Here is a 19,667-nt window from a genome sequence, read left to right on the forward strand (position 1 = left end):
GACACAAAACTGCATGATTTGAAAAAAGCTTAAAGTCCAAAATTTTGAGATTTAAGATACCTTTGACGTACCTTTCTGGAGATACTTCAGTGGCGACCACGAATTTAGCGCTTCAATTTCTGCAATTTCTGTGAAACTGAACGAACGATGTTTTTACCTTCGTATGAACAGCCAAAGAGCTAAGAACAAACGACGTTAACTGCGCGGTAGCACTGTGTGCCTCTAATAGCAGGCGGAGCGTTTCATACGCTTCATACGTTTTATACGCTTAAGTTAATGAGATTAAAGAATTGGGAAATACAAGAATCGAGGAAACTGGGAATTGGAGTTTCATGAGAATTGGAATTTCATGGAAATTGGAATTCATAGTATTTCTCTTCGTTTTAAGTTCATTCTCTTTTCTAAGTATAAATATAAAAATTATCGTAAATCATAATCAGAGGCAAGGTGTTCGCTGATACTTGTGTCAATTGGGTTCTCTACTTAGTCTACTAGTACCATACATCTTTGTATATGTCTTTTGATAGACTTTTGTTCCATGAGGATATTGTGTCATTATTGAATTGGGGGCCTGTTTGAGTTGTTACATGATACATAATATCATGAAATTAGATCGTATAATAATATAGCGTCATATTCTTAGCTAGTATAAATATATATACCTTTTAGTTACTTAACCTTATTCTCCTAAGACTTACATGCATGAGTAAGCAAAATAGGTATAAGCATGAGCAGGCAATAGCTATGTCCACGCCTAACCGCGAGTGCGTAGCTTGGAGTCAACCACAAAGCCATGGTAGCATGCGCTACAACGCTCTGAATTGCGTAGGGGAAATTACTTGTTGTTTTGCAGTTTCTCTTAGCAAGCGTATACAGGGTGTCCCAAAAAAAACGCAACCACTTAAATATGCAAGAATATTAATATTGTTCGGGTTTGCACCATAGTTCAGCTAAAATGACTTTTAGCATTGTAAATGAAGGATTAAGAGTCATTTTCAATTCCCAGAGGTGCTTATCTATTGCGCTTTAGAGCTGTATTAATGTTCTGCATATTTAAGTGGTTGCTTTTTTTTTGGGACACCCTGTATAAGTCCGAGCGCAAATAGATAAAAGCAAGCGATTACAGCCATTACAAGATGCCATAACTGACGATGCTAATTTAAGGTGACGGCTGACCAAATGAACAATATAACATAGATGGATTTATGATGGATTTTCCACTATGGAGCTATTCACTATTACTCTTACCAGATAAGTTATTGTTAAGAAATAGGATATTGTTAATGTGCTTTGTAAAGTTTAAGTTGCTTATTGCTCACTATAATTCACTAAATGTTTTAAAATGCTCAACACTGTTCTCATTTTTTGTTCGTTCTCACCGGCGAACATAACAGAGTCTTGAAGAATATGCAAATTGCAGTAAATAATTTGCATATATTTGTTCAAATACTTTCCAATTGCTGCACTATAAATTACATTGATCATTCTTGAATTCGGCAAAATTTGAGAAAAACATTGTCATTGGGAAATTGATATATGTCGTATATACCATATGCATATTAAAGGAACAGTTCCTAATTTTCTTTGACAGTTTTATTCCGGCAATGCTCCATTTACCCTTATTAAATATTTCTTGCTACTTCAATAACTGCTCGTCATACTTGATGAATTTGTGTATTTCGAAATGAAAAAATCTATTCCGAAATTTCAATAGAAAGCAGAATACCAGAATACTAATATACAATAATTGAGAGACTACATGGTGTCTCAAAGAAAACGAAAACTATTGAAATAACCCATAACAATGTAGTTTTTAGAGTTTAAATGCCTAAGCACTCTGTTGGGACCCACAAGTGTATGAATGTTTGCCATAAGCATTTTTATACATGATGCAGTAAAATTTGTTTGTACGCAAAAATATTTATTTACAATATTTGCACTTTGTCGCCCTTTGTCGAAAAGCGTTTCGCATTTCCGTTGAACTTTGCCTTTGATATACGCGTATCATTTATCACAATAAACACTCGTTGTTCCGCGATCAGGTGTACCATTTTCTTTTGAAGCAATAACAAGGCTCATTTAAATTTTTAAATCATGTTCACAATTTCAAATTTTTCGTATTTGAATATTATAAATCCCCAGGGGATAAAATTCGTGAACACGGCATTCAAATTTTAAGAATGTGTAATTTCAATAGTTTTCGTTTGTTTGAGGCATGCTGTATATAGATTATATTATGTCTATATTCATGTGCGAGTTCCAGCAATCAGGGCACCAAGAATTAAAGAATCGCACACTAATTCTGAGAAATCTTTTTCTAAAAAATCCTCCGTATTAAAAAAAGCAAAATTTTAATAGAATGGATGTTTGTGTGAAGTGCAAGTTCTTTCCAGTGAAATTATTCGCATGTGAGCCCCGTTTTCACTATAACCGGATTCGCTTGTCACAACATCTTCGTCTGCCTTTGGGCAATGGTTAGTAGCAATGCTGAGTTAGTTTTGATAGATTTGGACTTTGGTATATTTATTTCCACAGTCCAAATCTATCAAAACTAATCAGCATTGCTACTGATTGGAGCTATACGGCGTATAATTATCACACGAGGATGAAAGTTAACAAGAATTCCTGGGAAAGTCCTTGACATTTAATAGTATCAATAACACTTGGTGAGCTACTCACCGTATTCGTGCGAAAACACATTTCCTGTCACAATTCGCTTTCCCAGTTCATGTCATGTGTAACAGCGCATTCGTGATTCGTCAACCGGCTTTACAACATTTACAACACAACCGGCTTTGAAGTTTTCCCTGATTTTACTGAGTGAAAGGGAACAGTTCATAATTATTCAAAGGCCACTTTAATTTAATTGTCACGAGAGACGGAAGTATGGCTCAATTAAAATAAATACATTTACCAAGAATAAAACTTGAAAGCATGAAAGTAAAAACGCTGCAATTGAACTGTGGCGTGAGCAGTGGATTTTATTCTCCGAGATTAAACGATGTAAGCACTAAATTATATAAGCGCTAAAGCACACGTCTGCACGAGCTCAGTACACCTTGACGGTTGAGGAACATAATAAGCACTTTTTCGCGATAAATAAACACTCAGACTTATAGGCTACTGCCTATTTAGAAACACTCGTTTTATCGTGTTTTATATATATTTCTTCCCAGGTGCTATACAACTGTGTCCAAAGCTTTAATCCTAACCTAATCATATTTAGTGCGTCCAGGGGGTGTATTGCCAAAATTTTATCAAGGGGGGCTTGTTGATATATGCCATCAAAGTAAAAAAGTCATTTTCCAGATTTCTCTTGTTCGACTTTGGTTTTCCGTTAGTATTCCTTCGCTAATTTTCCATCTTTTCTTCCAGTGGCAAGTTGTTTGAAGATACTCCCAGCAATTCACTTACATGAATTTTCAATTCCGGCACGTAAGAACAAGACTCGTGGACAGTGGAGACGTGGGGATAGTTGATTTGCTGCCCATATACTTTGCAAGCAAACAGACTATAAATCATCCCTCAGAAGTGAATTGGACCCAACAAAATTGGATCGTGTGAACTTGCCTTTACGCAACCAATACATGGTGCTTCCACATTAATTGAAATGTAAAACGAAACTTAATTGAAATAATTTTCGATTTTGATGCAGTATTCGAATTTGTCGGAGCTGGAATTCTTTTGCCTGGGGTGGATTTGATGTATCAATCTTGTGGCAAATAGTTCATAATAACTAGTTAAACACATCTGTTCTGAACCGATATTTTAAATTACGATCTATGAAAACAACAAGGCTACTGTTGTGTATCGGAAAAATTACTCTGCATTGATCATGGACCACAGATGTTCAGTAAAATTTAACTGATTACAAGCTTTTTAACAAACTGACAGGCGAAACAATGCTATAAAAACATTATTTATACAATTGCAGATTATATTAATAGTTCTGGGACTTGGTCTTTGACCATATAACTCGTATTCTTTGTTTTGTCACACCACTCAGAGAGACGATCTTTCATATTGGATATCTAAATGAAGACAAACACCTTAATATTTACCCTTGCTGGTTACGTTTCATAACACAGCGAAGAAAACCGTACTACACTTTAACTAACCATGCCTTATAGCACTATTTAATTTTAAACTATACCATACCATACCAAACGTCATACATGCCCCAATCCCTGTTTCAGAAACCAAATAATCTACAACACCAAACATGACTAGAAGACGCCCAGCATGCATTAATGGAAGATGCAGACTTCGGCCACATTTCCACATACCTCATTTCCTTAAAACCACAAAACTCATTCTCCAAATTAAAGAGCTAGGAATTACATTATGGACTATAATTAATTGCAATCAGAAATACATATAACATACACTTTAATTGAAGACACCCACAATTATTAATAACAATATATATATAGGTGTTGAGCTGATAAATGAAAGCCAAGAGAATTATGTCAAATGGTCAAAATGACCGGCATGGTAAAAAATTAACCGGTCAACAAGCATTTTTGGCTGGTCATTCAGGGGCGCCGGAACCACGGTGGCAGCGGGGGCAGCTGCCGCCTGCCCCTTGCTTACGGGGGCAGCCCTGTGCCCTTTACTACCATATAAAAGTATCATAAATTCAACATTTAATCATGATGCCTACTTTTCGCATAAAAACTAACCGTAATATTGTTGAAAATGCGTTCTCCCGTGGATTTGCAAGTTCGCATGTACTTGTAAATTTGAGTTTCCTCTTTGTGTTGTTGCTAAGGTAAAACGAATGTGCCCTTTTCTAAAACTCTGCCCCCGCCGCCCTAAACTAGCTGCTTCTGGCGCCCCTGTGGTCATTGTCCGTTGACCGGCCGTTATTTCGAGACCCTGAACACAGTAGACCTCGTTTACTGGTATCCTCGCATCGGTAGCTATTTCTTTAAAGGATAAGGATCGGTCATTTGGTGGGCGATTGAATGCCATCTAAAATAAAAACGAGATCTTTATCAGATCAAAATTGCACAATATTCTATAAACCACCCTCGTACACGTTTGTACATTTTACCTCCATTAAGCAGAGTAACGTGATCTTCTGACGCAGTAATAATTCGTGGCTTGCTAAATCAGGCTAGAATAACATATGAGAAAATTGATTGGAATTGTTTAACGGAGCATTTCTATTTGGTCATCTATATATACGGTAATATAGGGTATGTACGGAGTACCAACTTTCTTACTTGTTTTGTCCAAGTGGGTTTCATTGCCTCAAAGTGGGAATATTACCTAAAAACATTTTGTTATAAAGAACTACTTATTGTGTTTTCGACTTCTTCTACACTGATTTTGAGCTCAATCTTGGCATTTTAAATGTGCAGCTTCACTTCCTGGATAGCGCTATTGATGGAAATCTTTTCAAATCACAATTTGGGAATTCTCTTTTTCATGCATGTATATACGCTCCAAATCATTGTGGGTTTCACTGTTTTTCAAACATTACATGAATAATTTGCGAGGCCTTTGTCTAACGTTTATTACCCATTAGTACACGCATAAAATTTTTCGCTGCATTTATGTGCCTCATAAAAGTATCACAAATAAAGACATATGTACCACTGTTAAAAGCAAAAAGCAAGTCCACTACCCATTGGTGGTCCGTTTTTGTTATTGAGTCCAATACTGGATGTGCAAGCTGAAAGAATAAAGGAATGAAGATTTTTCAAGGAAAGATGCAACGAGCAAATCTGCTATCATGATAATGGCTTCAACAGCATACTAAACGGTTTGCAATGTAAAACATATGTATTATTCATCATTAACATATGGTATGGGCGAATTGCATGCTTAGACACGATTTAAAACAATCGCTAATAATCATACCAGTTTTCCAAAATTACAAATATCACTTCCAAACAACGCAGCCAAGGCTAAGTTGAAACCTCTATCTTGTAGTTCTTTCGCTAAATTAAAAAAACAGAATGAATACAGCTATTACATTCAACACTCGGGTCTTATTCAAGTTATTTCTTTGTATATAGGATGGTCGACATCACGAACTCGTGATGTGAGGTGGAAGCCACTTTACCTACCTCTACAGACGTTTTGTACATATTTTTATACAATTCTTATGGTACATTTTGCCTTTCCGTATGGTGAAAATATGCATGTGTTATATAGTTTATACGCCCCCTAATAAATATGTTTTATATTTTTGACTACTTTAACTCTGGGTGTTATACTAAATTGCAGCTGTAATATAGGTACAACCTAGTACAATCATAAACGTAGTGCGATTGTAATAATAATAATGCATTGAATGAACCAGTGGCCTATAATTGACGATATGCAATATAGATTCAATGATATTAAATATTCATAAAACATAATTTTAATTTGATACACAGATGGACTCTGGGGCCGGTTGTTCAACCCTGGGTTAAAGCAAATTTTTACATTGACTCTTTAATCGCTTGTTTACAAAGTTGAATATCTTTTCCATAACTATTTTCTATACCGATAGGTGATTGACGTCACACTTTGTAAATTTTGAAAACGAACAGTGGTTCAGAAACACAGGATTAAAATTAATCCAGGGGTTAGCGCTAACCCCTTATAATGGCCCCAGTTGATATTTAGTCGAAAACAAACATCAGTAGACAAAGCAAGTTGCGCGCGGTGGGGAATATTGCGAGGAAATCAAGGGATGCTACTCTACAGGGTGTCTCAAAAAAAACGCAACCACTTAAATATGCAAGAATATTAATATTGTTCGGGTTTGCACCACAGTTCAGCTAAAATATAACAGTGGAATTAGTATAGGGAAAGCTAACTTCATTCATTTAAAGACGTTGCCTAAAAGTTTAATTTCGAAATGAATTCAATGCTTATATTGGAACCGTTTAAATTGAATATATATGGTACACAGCCACATAATTACAAGTACGTCGACCTTGCGTTTTTGCGCACTACAAAATGATCGACATGGAATTGACCTAATTATACAGTGTTATATAAACACCTGCAGTTTAACAGTTTACTCATCGATGTGGCAAATACTTCATACCTGGACCCTGGTGAAATGAAAATGAACCAAATTACAACTTTCTCCTGGTTTGATATTTATATGTTCCGAAATAAAATATTATCTTCCTGTTTCAGCTCTTCCTTCAGATGAAATTACTAAGGAATTTACTAATGATGTCAAGGATGAACTTGATATGCTTAAATGGATCGGAAAATTTCAATTGCAAACACGTCAATCACATTTAATTGTTAACGTGTTTTCAGTTTGGATTCACCTGCCAAATTATTCCTATAAACACGATGATTTGCTTAAGAGGGTCACGGAATGGGTAAAATGGGAGCTGGGATTGCTCCAATTCAGTTACGCTGGAAAAGTGGGATTTAGTTCTAGGGAATGGGATTTGACCTTTTTTTGGATTTTGTCATTTGGACAATAACCCCCTCCCCCCTTTAGGACCCTTCTCAGAGTATACAAAGTTGTAACATTGGAAATACGGTAATTTAATGATTCTTTATCTTTATTCGCCGGAACGGATTTATATGTGCGTTAAAGGATACGAGAATTCAAGTGGTATTTCAAATTATGTGGCGACGCTACTTCGGTATTGCGATGGTATACGTTCGCTTCCAAGCAGTGAAGTCATGAATAGCACAACCATTTCCGTTAGATACAATTATAGATCACGACAGTTCAGTCAGGATGAAAATGATAAATATAAAATATTTTGGTATTTTAGTATCACTATAATTACACGCTAGAGGGTCTCATAAGTGGCGGGGGCATATTTTTATACTCGTCTTTTACATTATTTATTTTCAAATTAATTGTTATCACGGTCTATGAACATGAATAATATAAACGTTCACACCACCTTCCTCCTCCCCCCCCCCCTAATTGACGCTCGCGACGCAACTGGGCCAGAGAAGCAAGAAACATGAAGTAAAGTTTATGATCATATACTGAAAACAGACGACACTGCGCAATTCCGCAAATTTTCCCAGCAACGCGGGGCTTCAGAGGAGATCACAAATGTCACTCAGCAAGGGCATGACGTATTGTTTGGGGATAGCATAAGAGATAGTTTCGAGCAAAGAATTTTTTATTTTCCCATATTCTATTTGTTTATCATAATTATCAAAAGCAATACATCAAACTACTGACATAAACATAATCATATGGAATCATCATGCAGAACTGGCAAATTAGGAAAGATTATAGGCGTTTTGTCTTCATCAAGATCGATCAACATACGAGGAATCTCCATCTCCTGTCTCTAACAAAATACAAAAGAAAGACGACGAATTTAACGGATTTTTCCAAGCGCCAGTAAGTTTATAATCAAATAAGATTTTTAATACAAAACACCACATGATTGCATTTTGCGATTAAAAAGCAAACAGACATCCAAACATTTCCTCTTCTCCTTTTTCAAATTTTCTTCCTATTCTCTTTCACTTCCACAATTACACGCTTAAAAGTCATCATGTTGATGAATGCAAGTTGTTTAAAATAAGACTGAACAATGTGATGCTGCACACCAATGATCTATATAATTATATGTATTACAAGAGATAGATCTAATATAGGTCAGAGTGCTGCATCCTGTTATATAACAATGGTTGTTGAACTTTATATCGAGTAAGTTTCAGCTTGTTGACAATCATGTTAAGAAGTTGTAACAACGATATTCATGGTTTAACAAGGTCAGTTCAGCAAAATTATTAATACTGTACGTCATGTAAGCTTATGCGTGAAGCACCGTGTATACCAAGCGATAGAGCAGAGTATTCAACGGACTTACTCTCTAAAATTGCTGTGTATGGTAACTTTGTACGCCAACAGGATAATAATATGATGGAACGGTATAGCTCAAGTAACCATCCCAACTGTTCACATAGCCAGTCCAATAACAATTGCTGTGATAAGACCTCGCACCTGATTTAATTAGAAATTAATAACTTTTTCAATACAATGTGTATTTTAAATATATTTTCGAGTATACTAAACAAGCATAAATCATTTGAAAGTAAGAAATCATTGTCAGACATTTTTTATTTCTTGAACTTGAAAACATCTTGTTTAAACTCACCAGCAACTCCAGTTGCACATTGGTAGAGAAGATCTTGGTCAAACGAATTTACATACCCAGACCAGGTCCATGAACGATCTTCATGCCAGTTGCTATGAACGCTGCTGATATGCCGGATGGATTGACCTACAATTCATGTGTGATGGAATTTACGGAAATTTTACATAATTATTAAAGTGGAAGTAAAGTCCATGATGTATAAGGCTTCAGCTCGCTTCGTTCCTGTGTTTCGTCTTACAACACATACTCGCAAACAATGCTGTTATTTTAACTTCTGGCCTTTCGTCGCCAGAAAACGGTATATAAAATGCCGAGATATGCCTTCTCCCGCATTAGATACATTAGAGCAACCAACTGCAATACATCTATTTGGCATATTTTTAATTTGCGTGCCTTTTTTGTGCTGTCGCCCTCAGTATATAATACACGCTATAATGCTGTTCTAATGAATGAAATATTGGCCGGTGTAGCGGTCTCGGATTGTTACCGTGCTGAAATTGTATTGAGATGGTGACATCACAACATAACATCGATTTCGCACCAATCCCTTTTGTGCGGTTTTCAGTTTTCGTACATCGCAAATAGCTACCATTTTTCAACGGGAATAACTTCTAAGCTATTGCGATTGCAATTCGGTTTTTGAATATCAAATATACTCCCAACAAAGATCTAAATATCTAAAATCTATTTTTGTGTTAAGAGCACTGTAAATGAATATGAACTATACAAACTATACGAGCAGTACCCATGCGCAGAACGGACTTGACTTCCTTTCACTCGCCTCTCATAGGTATACCCTTTAAAAAGCTTTTCATTTTTACAGTATATCAAGATGTTTACTCTTCTGAAGGCGGTGCGAGTTGTATAGTAATTATAAATAGTATTATTATGCATTACTTATGCCATCTCGAATGTGACTGGCTAAAAACCTACGGATAATTCTCAATCTCTTGCCATCTACAGACATTGAAATTATCCATAGGTAACGTAATTTTTTGTCGCTAGTTTTGTTGTCAATAATTGCGCAGGCTTCCTCTGTAAGAAGGAAATACATATGAAAACAATTATTGAATTTGGTTTTCGCATGTTATCGAGAATTATTAAGCCTCAGTTTGCGTTATCAGTCTCAGCTTGGCTTCAGCGAATAACGCAATCTTCGGCTTGATCGAGAATTAACAGTTATTCTGCGAACTCGAGTCGTATATGAGCTGATAGTTGACGAGGCGCGTATTTATTATATATAGTTTTATTACATACACAAACTTTGTCACCCTTTCGATGCATTTTGGTGTACTATTATCAACTGAAGCTTGGATTTCTATTTCACTCAACTTTCCAAATCTTTTAGCCATTTTGTTTACTTTCTCTACTAGACAGATATGAGCTAATATCTGTTTAGTAGCCAACCAATAAAATTGCAGCATACCTCATATCTGGGGCTTTTGTATATAATAATTGTCGATATCACACTCAACCTCATCCAATAATTGTTATAATTTTTAGATATGGTAGAAAATGGTTACTAGATGTCAACTTACCTGACGGACAATCACTTGACCAAGCCGCATCAAACTTTGTTCCAGCATTGATGAACATACTATAATTAGCAGTACCTTCCATCATCGTCGTGTTCTATTACATAAACAAGTTGAAGCTGGTTTAGACATTTCAGGAAGAGTATCCATCTAATATATACTCGTCTTGGTCAGTAACAATACAGTTAGTTAATATTACTGTGTGTTATTACGTTTTGGTCGAGTATTCCCGGACATTTTGTGCAGTCATTTAAAGGAGAAAACATTGACATGCATGCATTATGCGTATTTCGCACACACATTGATTTGTAGGTAAGCGACACACCGGACATCTTGAGAATCAAAATATGAATAAAAAAAGACTCAGGTTAGGACGGTATTAAAATCTTCAGTCTCGACCTATTCGAAAAATTGGTTATGGTTTTTATTCATTTTTTCCATGTATATAAATATTAGTAGTTATGTGTAAATTATTTTTTTGGCGTCCAACGATGGATTAATTGTCGTCATCAAAATTTCATATGAAAATAATGAAATCGTATTTCGCATTCCTTCGCATGTGATTGATTGATGCCGATGAGACATAGGATCTGACATATGACTTGAGGGAGTTATGACGCAGATGACGCAGATGCCTAATGATATAATTATACAATATACGCGCGTTTTTCTCTTATGAATAACAATGGAATCAGTACAGGGATAGCTAACATCATTCATTTAAAGACGATATGTCTTAAAGTTTCATTTCGAAATGATTATACAGACTAATTAAACTGATTATATACGAGTACACGGACATCATGAATTGCAATTAAGTACGTAAACCTCGAGTTTTTGCCACTGAGATGATAGTATGCATGACACATGTTTGAGCAAAAGATTTGCGATGACTATGATAATGATTCTCTTTAAGAAATGGCCTTCACAATTAATGTAAACTCGAAAATCAAAACACCATTAACATTGGAAAATTCTAATATAAAACAACGGAAAAATAATTATATTAATAACTAATTTTTGCTTAACAACACTTGCTGTAAGTTCCGAACTGACTCATAATGAGTCAGTTCGGAACTTACAGCAAGTGTTGTTAAGCAAAAATTAGTTATTAATATAATTATTTTTCCGTTGTTTTATATTAGAATTTTCCAATGTTAATGGTGTTTTGATTTTCGAGTTTACATTAATTGTGAAGGCCATTTCTTAAAGAGAATCATTATGGTATAAAACGTTGGGGGAGGGAAATATGTATTCACCCCCTCCTACCCCAAAAGTTGGGAGGACCTATAGTCTCCCCCCGTCTCTCTAGGATTGACATGCATTATTCATTTTTAAGTAAGCGACACACCGGACATCTTGAGAATCAAAATATGAATCAAACAAGACGCATCGACCACACAATATTGCTTCAAAAACTAAGCAATATTGGAGTATCTCGTAAGGCTCTAAATTGGTTTAGAAGCTACCTTTCAGACAGAAAGCAATACGTACGCATTGGCTCTTCAGTATCAGAAACTCTTTCAATCACTCATGGCGTCCCACAAGGGGCAATATTGTCACCTCTATTATTTTGCATCTATATAAACGACCTTCCAACAGCACCAAAAACAGCTAAGTTAGAATCATTTGTGGATGATTCGAAAATATTCATGTCCTTTCCAATCACGAATATAATCGATGCAAAAAGTAACATAGAAGAGGATCTTAAGAGGATTGCAACATGGTGTTTCACAAATAAGCTGTTAATTAACCCTGAAAAGACAAAATTAATGCTAATAGGCACTCGACAGTTAATCGGAAACCTTACTGAAGGACTGGTTATCTCGTTCCTAGGAAAAGAGATCACACCTTCCTCTTACGCCAAAGACCTAGGGCTATTCATGGACAGTTATTTAAGTTATGATCATCATATACGACACGTCATATCATCTTCAATGGCAAAACTGTACCAAATAAATAGAGTAAAGGACAGCTTCGATAGCGAAACCCTCCACACGATTGTCAATGCCCTAGTGATGAGCAGATTGTATTACTGCTCTACGGTGTGGTCGAATACATCGGCAACAAACATAAAAAAACTCGAAAAAGTACAAAATTTTGCTTGTAGGATTATAACAAATACAAGGAAATACGACCACATAACACCAGTACTACAGGCGATCGGTTGGCTCCCAGTCAAGGAACATTTACAGTACAGAGATACACTAATGGCTTATAAATGCATGAACGAACTTGCACCGCCGTACTTATGTGACCAGTTTTTAAAACGAAATGCAGTTCACAACAAGAACACCCGGAATAAAGACGACCTTGACATTCCCCCATGCAAAACAACATCAGGTCAAAGAAGTTTTTGCTATAGAGCAATAAAAATCTGGAACATTTTAGATAAAGATTTTAAAAAACTACCTTTTAAAACATTTAAGAAGCACTTAAAGAAAAATATGTTAACAAATAATGTTAACGGAAATCTATCTTAGTTAAAGTATTAAAATCTTAGTATAACTATACAACTAGGATTTCTCTTAATTGTAAACATATTTTATAAACATAGCATAGTCAATAACGTAATTGTAGATAGAAATATACCTATTTTTAGCCTTGTTAGTACATACTGAAAAGCCCTATTGGGAGTATGTTTTATGTATAATAATAATAATAATAATAATAATGTTGGGACTGTATTAAAATCTTGATATGTCTCAACCTTTGAATCATATCTTGACAAGTTTCTATTCAAAAATTAGTCATGGTTTTTATTCATTTTTTCCATGTATATAAATATTAGTATATCTGTGTAAAGTATTTTGTTTCACGTCCGACGATGGCTTGTCGTCCTCAAATTTCATATGAAAATAATGAAATCGTATTTCGCATTTGGCATTCCTTCGCATGTGATTGATTGATGCCGCTGAGACATAGGATCTGACATATGTCTTGAGGGAGTTAATGCATGTACATGATCAGGGTTGCTATGTAAGTTACTGAATAAATAGGCCGAACATTGTTAGTGACGGCCCTTTGATTATTACTATTAAACAAAGAAAACATGTTATGTTAATAATATTTGGCTTATTTATTCATGCATGACGTCTACGGCCAACCCTGTATATGATATATTTTAAAAGTGACGAACATTCTTAGAAAAGCCCAGCAAGTCATGCGAATTGCTTTGTTCCGGATCACGTGATTCACGCTTAGCTTTAGTTTTCCTGGAAGATACAGACAATTTCTTTGAAAAATGACGCAGATGCCTAATAACATAATTATACAATATACTTGCTTTTCTCTCGTATGAATAACAGTGGAATCAGTATAGGGATAGCTAACATCATTCATTTAAAGACGATGTCTTAAAGTTTCGTTTCGAAATGATTATACAAACTAATTAAACTGATTATATACGAGTACACAGACATCAATTCATGAATTGCAATGAAGTACGTCAAGCTCGAGTTTTTCCGCATTGAGATATAGTATGCATGACACATGTTTGAGCGAAAGATTTGCGATGACTATGAGTCAGTTCAGAACTTAACAGCAATTGTGTGATTACGGTTCAGTCTAGTTAAAAAATTAGGACGAAAGAAACCTTTGTATAATTGTAACAATACAATATATCATTTTACCCAGGGTCGTAACTAGAACGATAATTGGGGGGGTGTTTATTCATATATTCAGTTCTGCCCGACGGATTTCAATTGCGAGCTATTGCACTTACAAAAGAAATCCGTCGGGCAGAACTGAATATATGAATAAACACCCCCCCAATTATCGTTCTAGTTACGGCCCTGATTTTACCTTACCATCTAGTAGCTGGTATATTCCAAAACAACTTCCTACCTTGTAAGCGAAAGGGACTGTATTAAAATCTTGATAAGTCTCAACCTGTGATTCATGTCTTGACAAGTTTCTATTCGAAAATTTGTCATGGTTTTTACTTATTTTTTCCATGTATATAAATATTAGTATATCTGTGTAAAGTATTTTGTTTCACGTCCGACGATGGCTTGTCGTCCTCAAATTTCATATGAAAATAATGAAATCGTATTTCGCATTTGGCATTCCTTCGCATGTGATTGATTGATGCCGCTGAGACATAGGATCTGACATATGTCTTGAGGGAGTTAATGCATGTACATGATCAGGGTTGCTATGTAAGTTACTGAATAAATAGGCCGAACATTGTTAGTGACGGCCCTTTGATTATTACTATTAAACAAAGAAAACATGTTATGTTAATAATATTTGGCTTATTTATTCATGCATGACGTCTACGGCCAACCCTGTATATGATATATTTTAAAAGTGACGAACATTCTTAGAAAAGCCCAGCAAGTCATGCGAATTGCTTTGTTCCGGATCACGTGATTCACGCTTAGCTTTAGTTTTCCTGGAAGATACAGACAATTTCTTTGAAAAATGACGCAGATGCCTAATAACATAATTATACAATATACTTGCTTTTCTCTCGTATGAATAACAGTGAAATCAGTATAGGGATAGCTAACATCATTCATTTAAAGACGATGTCTTAAAGTTTCGTTTCGAAATGATTATACAAACTAATTAAACTGATTATATACGAGTACACAGACATCAATTCATGAATTGCAATGAAGTACGTCAAGCTCGAGTTTTTCCGCATTGAGATATAGTATGCATGACACATGTTTGAGCGAAAGATTTGCGATGACTATGAGTCAGTTCAGAACTTAACAGCAATTGTGTGATTACGGTTCAGTCTAGTTAAAAAATTAGGACGAAAGAAACCTTTGTATAATTGTAACAATACAATATATCATTTTACCCAGGGTCGTAACTAGAACGATAATTGGGGGGGTGTTTATTCATATATTCAGTTCTGCCCGACGGATTTCAATTGCGAGCTATTGCACTTACAAAAGAAATCCGTCGGGCAGAACTGAATATATGAATAAACACCCCCCCAATTATCGTTCTAGTTACGGCCCTGATTTTACCTTACCATCTAGTAGCTGGTATATTCCAAAACAACTTCCTACCTTGTAAGCGAAAGGGACTGTATTAAAATCTTGATAAGTCTCAACCTGTGATTCATGTCTTGACAAGTTTCTATTCGAAAATTTGTCATGGTTTTTACTTATTTTTTCCATGTATATAAATATTAGTATAAATGTGTAAAGTATTTTTTTGACGTCCGACGATGGCTTGTCGTCCTCAAAATTTCATATGAAAATAATGAAATCGTATTTCGCATTTGGCATTCCTTCGCATGTGATTGATTGATGCCGGTGTCAAGCGAAATTTATGACCATTGCGAAATACATGACCACGCGTGACGAGTCACGAATTTCGCGGCTTACTCGAGCGAAAAACATGACGATTGCGAAATCTATGACTTCGGCGGCCGAGTGCGACTGTTTGGTTTCGGCTAATTTTGATCAAAATTTTAGTACGTTTTAGTAATTAATCGAGAAACGTGTAAAACAAAGATTCACTAGGACAGATAAAACATCATTGAAGGCTATTTAAATCGCTAAAATACTATTCATTATCGAATTTGAAAAAGTATAACCCAGTCCAAGGTTCACAATGACATTCTTGTCAAGAACTTGACTTTGACTTGTCAAGTTCTAGCAAGACCTTACACAAGATCCTGCCAAGATCTTTCTAAGACCTTATTAAATCATGCAAGATTTGTCAAGATTTGTCATGATCATGCAGAATAATGGAAGGCTTATCTAACCACTTCTTTACCAAATTGACTCTAGTACCCCACCACTCTGGTGCTCATCTACTTGTATATAATTACCCAGTGAGTACCAGAATGGTATCTATTTCATGATATGGGTACTACAGTCAGGTACTAATGTCAGTTGGGAAATTAAGTAGTTGAGTAATAGAGTGGTTAGATCATTTGTTTGGTTAGGATATCACAATAATGAATGTAAGGATTCAGATAGCAATATAGTTGGTATTATACTACCACAAAAATTCAAGTATAATGGTACATTGCTTCATTTAATTTCTGACAAGATAATTTTAACAGTTCAACCAAAATTATTTACATCATTGGAATTTATATCTTATTTACATATATTTACATCTGCACCTTGCATCACTTCACCTAGCTGCACATTAGCAATAAAATTTTCCTGAAAGTGCTGTTGCGAAGTCTACACTTCTGCAACTGGCGTGAAAGAATTGATAGCACCGGTCACACCCAAGCCAGTCTTCACCATCATCTTTCTTGCAAATTTTGCACACACTTGTATTTCTCCCAACAGCACTGCCACAAAAATTCCAAACAGTAGTTAGTAGACATGTGTGTAAGTTTTCATATTCACTTTTGAATGTCTACATAAAGGGTAAATATATAAGCCAAATGAATAATAAGAGCTATAAAACAAGTAACAATAATAAAATTTATAAGATCATATCACATATTATTATGATGCGATGCGCCAATGCGAAGTTATTAAATGGCTAGACATACCTTCATATTCAAAGTTTCTCGAGAATTGAGACAGCATGTGGATATTTTTTCCTTGCGACTTAGTCAAGAGTGGCAAAATGAGTAGATTCCTGGTATCCTGATTTTAGGAAGTGCAGCACTTCTTCCACTTAAGCCTAAGACATTCAAATTATAGTGTTAATACATGGCCAAAACAACGACAAATTAATAAATATCAATAACAGTAATATCTTGGTTATGATCAGTATGATCACAATAATTACATTAAAACAACAGTCCGAATATCGGTATCAGATCGAAGTCATCAAACATTTGAATTCGAAGTAAACAGAGTTTGGACGACAATGACATACCTTATATTTACAGATTTCCGAGTCAGGTTTCTTCGCTTTAACGCCAGAACAGCAAGCTGATTCAGTTGTTGAATTTGCAGCCATTTAGGAAAGAAAAAAACTTCGAAAAATCTTCCTTTGAGACAAGTCAGAGAATACGTGTTGAACAGTAAACAAGTTGCGAAATTTATGAACAGAATGTAGTTTATGCGCGCATTTGCGCATGCCCAGAACTGCGATACTCATGCGAAACCTTTGTATAATTGTAACAATACAATATATTATTTTACCTTACCATCTATAGTAGCTGGTATATTCCAAAACAACTTCCTACCTTGTAAGCGAAAGGGTCTGTATTAAAATCTTGATAAGTCTCAACCTGTGATTCATGTCTTGACAAGTTTCTATTCGAAAATTTGTCATGGTTTTTATTTATTTTTTTCCATGTATATAAATATTAGTATATATGTGTAAAGTATTTTTTTGACGTCCGACGATGGCTTGTCGTCCTCAAAATTTCATATGAAAATAATGAAATCGTATTTCGCATTTGGCATTCCTTCGCATGTGATTGATTGATGCCGGTGAGACAGGATCTGACATATGTCTTGAGGGAGTTAATGCATATACATGATCAGGGTTGCTATGTAAGTTACTGAATGAATAGGCCAAACATTGTTATTGACGGCCCTTTGATTATTACTATTAAACAAAAAAAGCATATGTTATGTTACTAATATTTGGCTTATTTATTCATGACTTCTACCAACCCTGTATATGACATATTTTAAAAGTGGCGAACATTCTTAGAAAAGCCTACCAAATCATGCGAATTGCTTTATTCCGGATCACGTGATTCACGCTTAGCTTTAGTTTTCCTGGAAGATACAGATAATTTCTTCGAAAAATAACGCAGGTGCCTGATAATATAATTATACAATATACTTGCTTTTCTCTCTTATGAATAACAGTGAAATCAGTATAGGGATAGCTAACATCATTCATTTAAAGACGATGTCTTAAAGTTTCATTTCGAAATGATTATAAAAACTAATTAAACTGATTATATACGAGTACACAGACATCAATTCATGAATTGCAATGAAGTACGTCAAGCTCGAGTTTTTCCGCATTGAGATATAGTATGCATGACACATGTTTGAGCGAAAGATTTGCGATGACTATGAGTCAGTTCAGAACTTAACAGCAATTGTGTAATTACGGTTCAGTCTAGTTAAAAATTAGGACGAAAGAAACCTTTGTATAATTGTAACAATACAATAGATCATTTTACCCAGGGTCGTAACTAGAACGATAATTGGGGGGGTGTTTATTCATATATTCAGTTCTGCCCGACGGATTTCAATTGCGAGCTATTGCACTTACAAAAGAAATCCGTCGGGCAGAACTGAATATATGAATAAACACCCCCCCAATTATCGTTCTAGTTACGGCCCTGATTTTACCTTACCATCTAGTAGCTGGTATATTCCAAAACAACTTCCTACCTTGTAAGCGAAAGGGTCTGTATTAAAATCTTGATAAGTCTCAACCTGTGATTCATGTCTTGACAAGTTTCTATTCGAAAATTTGTCATGGTTTTTATTTATTTTTTTCCATGTATATAAATATTAGTATATATGTGTAAAGTATTTTTTTGACGTCCGACGATGGCTTGTCGTCCTCAAAATTTCATATGAAAATAATGAAATCGTATTTCGCATTTGGCATTCCTTCGCATGTGATTGATTGATGCCGGTGAGACAGGATCTGACATATGTCTTGAGGGAGTTAATGCATATACATGATCAGGGTTGCTATGTAAGTTACTGAATGAATAGGCCAAACATTGTTATTGACGGCCCTTTGATTATTACTATTAAACAAAAAAAGCATATGTTATGTTACTAATATTTGGCTTATTTATTCATGACTTCTACCAACCCTGTATATGACATATTTTAAAAGTGGCGAACATTCTTAGAAAAGCCTACCAAATCATGCGAATTGCTTTATTCCGGATCACGTGATTCACGCTTAGCTTTAGTTTTCCTGGAAGATACAGACAATTTCTTCGAAAAATAACGCAGGTGCCTGATAATATAATTATACAATATACTTGCTTTTCTCTCTTATGAATAACAGTGAAATCAGTATAGGGATAGCTAACATCATTCATTTAAAGACGATGTCTTAAAGTTTCATTTCGAAATGATTATAAAAACTAATTAAACTGATT

At 35.2% G+C, this 19,667-nt stretch overlaps 1 protein-coding gene and 2 long non-coding RNA genes across 3 annotated transcripts; all 3 read right to left on the reverse strand.

Moving 5' to 3' along the window:
• Nucleotides 1-4,849: 4,849 nt before the first annotated feature.
• On the reverse strand, nt 4,850-5,736 carry LOC114532184. The gene is made up of 4 exons (XR_003687939.1): nt 5,602-5,736; nt 5,229-5,274; nt 5,057-5,119; nt 4,850-4,974 (listed from the first exon to the last, which is right to left on the reverse strand). It is a non-coding gene; the product is annotated as an uncharacterized LOC114532184 (long non-coding RNA).
• A 2,504-nt stretch (nt 5,737-8,240) lies between these two features.
• On the reverse strand, nt 8,241-17,857 carry LOC114532183 (hemagglutinin/amebocyte aggregation factor-like). The gene is made up of 5 exons (XM_028553758.1): nt 17,763-17,857; nt 10,640-10,733; nt 9,102-9,227; nt 8,814-8,947; nt 8,241-8,285 (listed from the first exon to the last, which is right to left on the reverse strand). The coding sequence occupies exons 2-4, from the start codon at nt 10,722-10,724 to the stop codon at nt 8,817-8,819; spliced, it is 342 nt and encodes a 113-aa protein (XP_028409559.1). The 5' UTR covers nt 10,725-10,733; nt 17,763-17,857; the 3' UTR covers nt 8,241-8,285; nt 8,814-8,816.
• Nucleotides 16,725-17,609, reverse strand: LOC114532185. Its single transcript, XR_003687940.1, has 3 exons — nt 17,450-17,609; nt 17,118-17,251; nt 16,725-16,910 (listed from the first exon to the last, which is right to left on the reverse strand). It is a non-coding gene; the product is annotated as an uncharacterized LOC114532185 (long non-coding RNA).
• Nucleotides 17,858-19,667: the final 1,810 nt, after the last annotated feature.

The sequence above is a fragment of the Dendronephthya gigantea genome, unplaced genomic scaffold (assembly GCF_004324835.1).
Source record: "Dendronephthya gigantea isolate DGI-Jeju-01 unplaced genomic scaffold, DenGig_1.0 000078F, whole genome shotgun sequence".
Lineage (NCBI taxonomy): Eukaryota > Metazoa > Cnidaria > Anthozoa > Malacalcyonacea > Nephtheidae > Dendronephthya > Dendronephthya gigantea.